The sequence below is a fragment of the Castanea sativa genome, chromosome 8 (genome assembly GCF_040712315.1).
Source record: "Castanea sativa cultivar Marrone di Chiusa Pesio chromosome 8, ASM4071231v1".
NCBI classification, from domain to species: domain Eukaryota; kingdom Viridiplantae; phylum Streptophyta; class Magnoliopsida; order Fagales; family Fagaceae; genus Castanea; species Castanea sativa.
In genome coordinates, this window is record NC_134020.1 from 17,387,854 (window position 1) to 17,394,360 (window position 6,507).

General features: G+C 38.6%; 1 protein-coding gene across 2 annotated transcripts; it reads right to left on the reverse strand.

Annotated features, from left to right (window-relative positions):
* Positions 1-1,677: 1,677 nt before the first annotated feature.
* LOC142605573 (uncharacterized) lies at positions 1,678-5,013 on the reverse strand. Of its 2 annotated transcripts, XR_012839081.1 has the most exons (4): positions 4,025-5,013; positions 3,845-3,922; positions 3,649-3,734; positions 1,678-2,502 (listed from the first exon to the last, which is right to left on the reverse strand). XR_012839081.1 is itself a non-coding variant. In XM_075776985.1 (3 exons), the coding sequence occupies exons 1-3, from the start codon at positions 4,790-4,792 to the stop codon at positions 3,729-3,731; spliced, it is 852 nt and encodes a 283-aa protein (XP_075633100.1). In that variant the 5' UTR covers positions 4,793-5,013; the 3' UTR covers positions 3,412-3,728. The 2 variants fall into 2 exon arrangements, 1 of the variants encoding a protein (XP_075633100.1); XM_075776985.1 differs by lacking the exon at positions 1,678-2,502 and having other exon boundaries at positions 3,412-3,734.
* Positions 5,014-6,507: the final 1,494 nt, after the last annotated feature.

A 6,507-nucleotide genomic window follows, 5' to 3' on the forward strand; every position in this document is an offset into this window, starting at 1 on the left:
CTCCCTCTAAACTGACGAGGGAACACTTTTAGACTTAATTACATATTTCTTTTTTAATCCAAGTTACCTCACGTATGGCTTTTTCCCTACCCATAATCTATGTAAATTTATGAAATATGTTAAATGCAAGTTTTTCCCATTCAGTTACAAATATAAGTCTTTCTAGGCTTCTAGCACTTCATAAATCATAATAGTTACAAATTTAAGTATTTTTCTAGACTTCGAGTACTTCATAGTCTTCACCATCTTACATGTCCTTTTGTAGTCATTTTCCATCCCTTTTCATGTGTGTTAGTCCTTTCTTAAGTTTCCTTTCCCATTGAATTATCTGAATAGACGAGAACTTCACATCCCTTTTTGTAGTCCTTTTTAGCCTCCTCTTAGTCTCAGTCTTTGTCTAACTTCACAATTCAATTCTATCAAAACTAAGATTCTTACCTATCACCCTTAATGTCTCTGTCCAATGTCTATCTTCTGTAGCCTAAACCCTTGAGAAGACCAAAACTTCTTCGAGAAGCCCAACCTCTCTACCTACCTCTCTCTCTCTCTCTCTCCATTAATTTCTTTCCCTAATTTTTCACAAAGAAGTCAGAACCCAGCTCTCTCTCTCATGAAGTCAAGAAATTCCACCAAATCTACCCTAGATCTCTTTGCAACCTCATCTATTGGTGAACCAGTCTTAGATCACTGAATCACTATGTAGTCTTAAGGGTTCTAGTGGGTGTGCAAAAAGCATAAGCAATGGCCTTGTATTTGGCGTCACTACCATCTTTGCTATCTAACTCCAAGATGTTCACAGTTTTCACTCACCATAAGAAAATTTCCATGTTTGGAAAATTTTCTATATATTTTTATAGTTGTTTGGCACTGTAGTTTGTTTGATATAGCAAAATCATCTTGATTTCTAGTTTGGTAGATCCCAAGCTAAAAAGATTGACTTGATCTCAAGCTCGAGCTTGATATTAAGCTCGAGCTTGGCTTGATTAATTTCAGACTAAGCCAAAACAAGCTCATGCTATTTGGCTTTCTCAAGAAGTTGAGTTCAAACATTGTTTTCATGCTTGTCTTGAGCTTGAGCCCAGTTTGAGCATTTGATTATTACTAATGAGCCAAGCTTGAGCATGTGATTAGTACTGATGAGCCAAGCTCAAACATGCACTACTCGGCTAGCTGAGTAGTGCATGTTTGAGCTTGGCTCGTTTACAACCTATGCTCAGCTAAACTGTAACTTAGTGTGATTTTTATAAAATTGTTTCTCGTTTTTTGAAGCCCAAAAGATCGCAAGCAGGGCCCTGAATTGATTTAGTCCACGGCCACGAACAAGCTTTTGGGTTGGATCTGAACTCGCTTCACTCGGTGCCCAAGAATTAGTCATTATAATATGGAGGCGTGTTCATGCTTTAATAGAGTCAACTGAGTGAGTCAATCAGCAGCCTTATGGGTTAGTTCAGTTGCTCCAAATCAATGCGCCAAAGGAATGTTAGGATTTCCTTTCGAGGTTGTCCATCCAAAAACACCCCTACAGCTTAAAGAATCACAGTTTTTGCTAATTCAAAACGAGGTCACTACTTACCCTCCAATTTCTAGGTTTTGCTAACAAGTACAACATATCAAAATCCATGTATCACCTGAAAAATTATACAACACGGTAACACAAGCAATTTTTGAAATATTATAACATTAACACAGCTTTTTGCTAGTTCAACACCCCAAATGAGGTGTTCATAGTTCCTAGCCTAAAATTTCATCTCAATCCTTTCACATCAAATTTTTTAATTTTTTTTACAGCAGGAAATTATACATTATAAGAAAGAAAACGAAAGAAGTGTGAGATACTTATGATTTAAAGAGAGTGAGAGATAAAAAGCATATCCTAAAACTCTAAAATCTATTGATTTGAGAAGGGGAAAAAATAAGAAGAAACTCTACAATCTACGTTATATAGATTGTATAACAATGCCGACTAAATTCCATAATGTAGCATTTGATTTTTTGGATGTCATGACACACGGGATAAAAGCAAAGCATGGGAATTAACTTCAACGCCTGCCTATGATGAGATTCCCAGTTTGTATTTGAAGAAGAATGAAGGAATTAAATGACCATGTGGTCTCATGTGAATTACATTGCACTCCCTAGTTCCCTGATAATGCTTAGGAAAGGCATATAAAAATAAGTTGCCAGGCCAAAAGAACTCTACCTTAGGGAGAGAGAGAGAGAGAGAGGACTTAATCTCCTCTGTGTCAAAGTAGAAGGCTTTCCCACCTAAAGCACAGCAATTATCCACTTGGGGAAACTGAAATACTTAAGAAGAAGGTTTCTGTTAGTAAACCAAAAAACAGGAGAGAGAGAGAGAGAGAGAGAGAGAGAGAGAGAGAAAGTTTTTGACTACTAAACGAAATGTGTGAAAGGACTGGAATGAATCATTAGGGATGCTTTTATGTACGAAGATTTAGGACACAAAAATTGTCACCACACAAGAGATCCTTTGGTTGATCAGTTCTGCATAAAGAATATCTCTAATCAAATTCAATAAGTAACCGATCAACTACTTAGTTTTCTCAGAAACATATATAAGAATCATGGAATATAAGGTAAAGCACTTTTTAAAGTGAGCAGTATCCTGAACCGATATCACAGATGCAAAAACCAAGCAAAAAGAATTTAAACATTTTCCATGAAACCACCACTTCTACTATATTGACCAGACAGGATCTAATAAATTAAATACCAACCAGTGATAAACACAAGAAGTTGATGCACAATGTTTTTTTTTTGGGGGGGGGGGGGGGGCCGGCCGAGAATTGATTGTTGAGGCAGGGTAAAGGAGGTTAAGCAATTGCACATATGTGACGAACTCTAAAATTCAAGCCTAAAACATCTGCTAAGCATGAATTTCACTTCTGATAGCTGTGCAGGGTCAGAATTTTGTAAGCAAGCAAAGCTCAACAGCAATGACCTCCTATTAGTTTCCATGTAAATAAAGTCAAGAGTTTTGTCACTAAATCTAATGCTGCACCAACTAGAAGAGATATAGAACTAGAACTAGTCAAGTAGTCACACAAAGAAGTGGGCGGCAAGAATTTTCCTCCAAACTAGTTGGGAGGTAAGCTTTATCTACAAAGAATTATACCAGAGTATGAGTACAATTTTTTTTTTTTTTTTGCTAGGGTGAGTGTGATTACAACATTTACTCCTCTCAAGTTACTCAACTATGCATCTCAAGTTTCTCAAACTAATACAGATTTTGAAAAATTAAAAGATAAAATAGAATAAACAGCAGAAAATTTTAAAAACTGTCACAAGTAGCTGAGCTTGCAATACAAAATTGATGCTTTATCAAGATAAAATTGGATTGATTGACATCACTGCAGCTGAATGAGGGGTGCTAAGAAAATCAAACTCATAAAACAAAGAAAAAAAATCCCTCTTTTATCTAGTAACATCCTTCCATCCACCAATGTTTCCTTTACACAAGATTATTATTCTGACTTATGTAGAAAGAAAAACGAATCATAATTATTAAAAAAAAAAAAAAAAAAAGCAACTGGACATGCATTACATTTGCACCACAAGTTACTGGGAATTCAACACTTTTTGTTGTGGATGTTACCAATGTTCCCAATTCACAAAGATAGTGTGGTATACCACTAGTCAGGGTCACAAAGTAACCAGTAGTCAGCAAACAGAAGAAGCCTTGAAAAGTTTGAAACTTGGCACTCCCATTACTATCTCTGCATTTAAAAACAAACCCAACAATCAGAATCCAGGAAAAAACAAAAACTTTTGACTTGCGAAAAATTTCCCACATTTTTTTTTCTCAGCAACCAAACAAAGACCTTACCTTGCCATTGTCAGCAGACTCAGGAACCTTGTAGGAATCAACTGTAATGTCCATCAACCACATCCCCGGAAATAGCGTCTGCCACACAGAAAAATAAAACCCAAATGAAATTGAATTCCAATTCCTACAAAAACAACAGAGTAGAACAAAAAATTGGTATTGGTAATGGCAAATACTTACATCGATTTGCTTCTGAACAATTCTGGGCCGTTTCTTGGGCCTTCTTGCTGGCCTTTGGCCAATCATCTCCATGAAATCTTCCTCAACCTCTTTCTTCCCCAACGGCACAATCAACTTTGTCCTCTGCTTTTCTTTCTCTTTTTTTAGCCTCGGCGACTTTACACTAACGCCGCCATTATTGTTATTCTCACTCCTCAACGGCGAGCAATTCACCTTCCTCTCGTCGATTCTCAATCCCTTCGGTCCAATCGGAGCCTTACACGCCGCTCTCCTCGTTCTCAAATTCCACGGCCTCGCTTCCACCGCCGACGACGGCGGAGCCAATTTCTCACCAATTTCCGCTTCGTCATCTTCCTCTTCGATTTCCTCCTCTTGCTCTTCTTCTTCTTCTTCTTCTTCTTCTTCTTCTTTCCTAAAAATCGCGTCTTTCATCTTATCCGTCGCGGTTTTCAGATCAAACAACAGCTTCTCTCTCACCGCATCGATCCCTTCGTTTTCGATTCCCGATTTCCAATCCTTCTTCCTTCTCCTCTCCGATTCCTTTCGCCGAGTCCCCGTTGAAGAGCTCTCCGCTATCGTGGCCGGAGATCGCCGATCCACCATCGCCTCCGTCGGAACTTCACCGCCGCCATCCGGACCTGGCTTCATGCACCTCAAATACCTCTGGTTCCCCCACTTCAAACACGGCAGAGTGAAATTGTGCAAAGCCTTCGATCTCTCCGGTCCCATCGCCATGCTCGTAACCTTGTTCTCTTCCACTACAACCATCTATCGAAGAAAGACCACTCAAACTTCAAAACCAGCTCGCTTTTTTCAAATCCTTTCTCTCCAGCGTGAAAACTTTTGAAAATTTTCTCGGGAAAGTTTGATCTTCTTTGTTTAACATATATATATATTTTATCGCCGGTGAAGTGGAACGCAAAGTTTATATAGAATTGGAATACAAGTGTGCCTGTGCGAGGAGAGAGAGAGAAAGAGAAAGAGAGAGATAGGCAGAGGCGGTTTTAACGTTCGGGTTATATAAGAGGGGCACTTTCGTCTTTTTCAAGTAAAACAACAACGGGTTCGTTCTAAAATGCGCCATGTGTTGTGTTTTTACTTTTTTCGTGCGCGGGGAGGGGACTGGGGCTGATGTTTAGTTTCGGGGTTTCCCGGGTGATATGTTATTATGGTGAATCGGTGTTACGTAGTTTTTTTATTTGAGAGTGACAGCCGTTTGATCTCTTCTTCTGGCCGTTGATTTTAAATGGCATCATTTTTTATTTTTTAAATTTAATAATAATAATAAATAAAAAATCACCTGAAAACTAAACGTGAGACAGTATCAAGGAAATCATGGCAATTGATGCAAATGAATTTGAATGAAGCGGCGTGGGCAACTTTTTTAGTTTTTAGTTTTTATTTTTCAAGGGGATCGATGTCATTTGGAGTAATCAATCTACTAATGATCAATATTCAATTTACCCCTTGACTTGAGAATCACATAAACCAAATTTCTCTAAATTTATATACTTTGGCCTGACCATTCACAATATTAATTTATTGAGACACTCTATAATTGCTCTAACCTCAATAGCACATCATCCAATAGTTTAGAAATTTCTGGTGCTGATTCTGATAACTCAAGTCCACTGCTGGAGCTAAGATTGTCTTCTCTGTTGTTCAGCCTAGACAAAATATAACTTCCAGTGATTAAGAGGTAGGGAGATATATGATCTACCTATCTTAAATCTCTGAACGAAATAAAGGTTGGACATTTTCCCCCATTCAGTAGAAGAGTGAACTTAGTCTCAAAATAGCTTCTCTCCCACCTCCGGTGGGTTTTTCCTCCACCTCCGTGTGGCCTTCTCCACCACCCAGTGTGGGTATTCTCCACCCCCGTGTGGCGCTTCTCCACCACCAGCGTGTGGGACTTCTCTACCCACTCTTATTGTGGGTCCTTTCCTAACTTTCTGCATTTCCCTAAATCTAAACCCAAATTTCAGTATTCACCAACCATCTACTTATCCCATAAACTACACAAATAGCTTTCTACCTTGGACTAGCTGGCTTCGGTGTGGGTATATGGTGAATAATTCTTCAGTCCTCGAAAATTTCACGGAAGTGGGTCACTTTCTGAATTAGACCAATTTCCTTTCTGTAACTGGTAAGTGCCTTGTTTCTCTAACTCTCAGTGTATTAATCTTTGAATATTTTGTGGCTGTTGGGGTTATTATTTCCTGCTCTTCACTGTTTGGCTTTAATTGTATCTGGGTCGTTATCATGAGAATCCTAGAATTGTCGAGGCATTTGCAATGCCTCAACAGTTCGAGCCCTAAAGGCTCGAATAAAAGGGTCCAAACTAGATATTGTGTTCCTTAGTAAGACAAAAGCTAATGAGACACGTATGGAAGAGGTTAAAAATTCTATCAGATTTTCTGGTAAACTAGTTGTTGATGCAAAAGGTAAAGCGGGTGGGCTTTGTTTGATGTGGAAGTGGGGTG

Coding starts and splice junctions, on each gene's coding strand:
- LOC142605573 (XM_075776985.1), bottom strand. CDS start 4,792: ATGGTTGTAGTGGAAGAGAACAAGGTTACGAGCATGGCGATGGGACCG. Junction 3,923..4,024: donor TTGTTCAGAAGCAAATCGAT/GTAAGTATTTGC, acceptor TCTGTGTGGCAG/ACGCTATTTCCGGGGATGTG.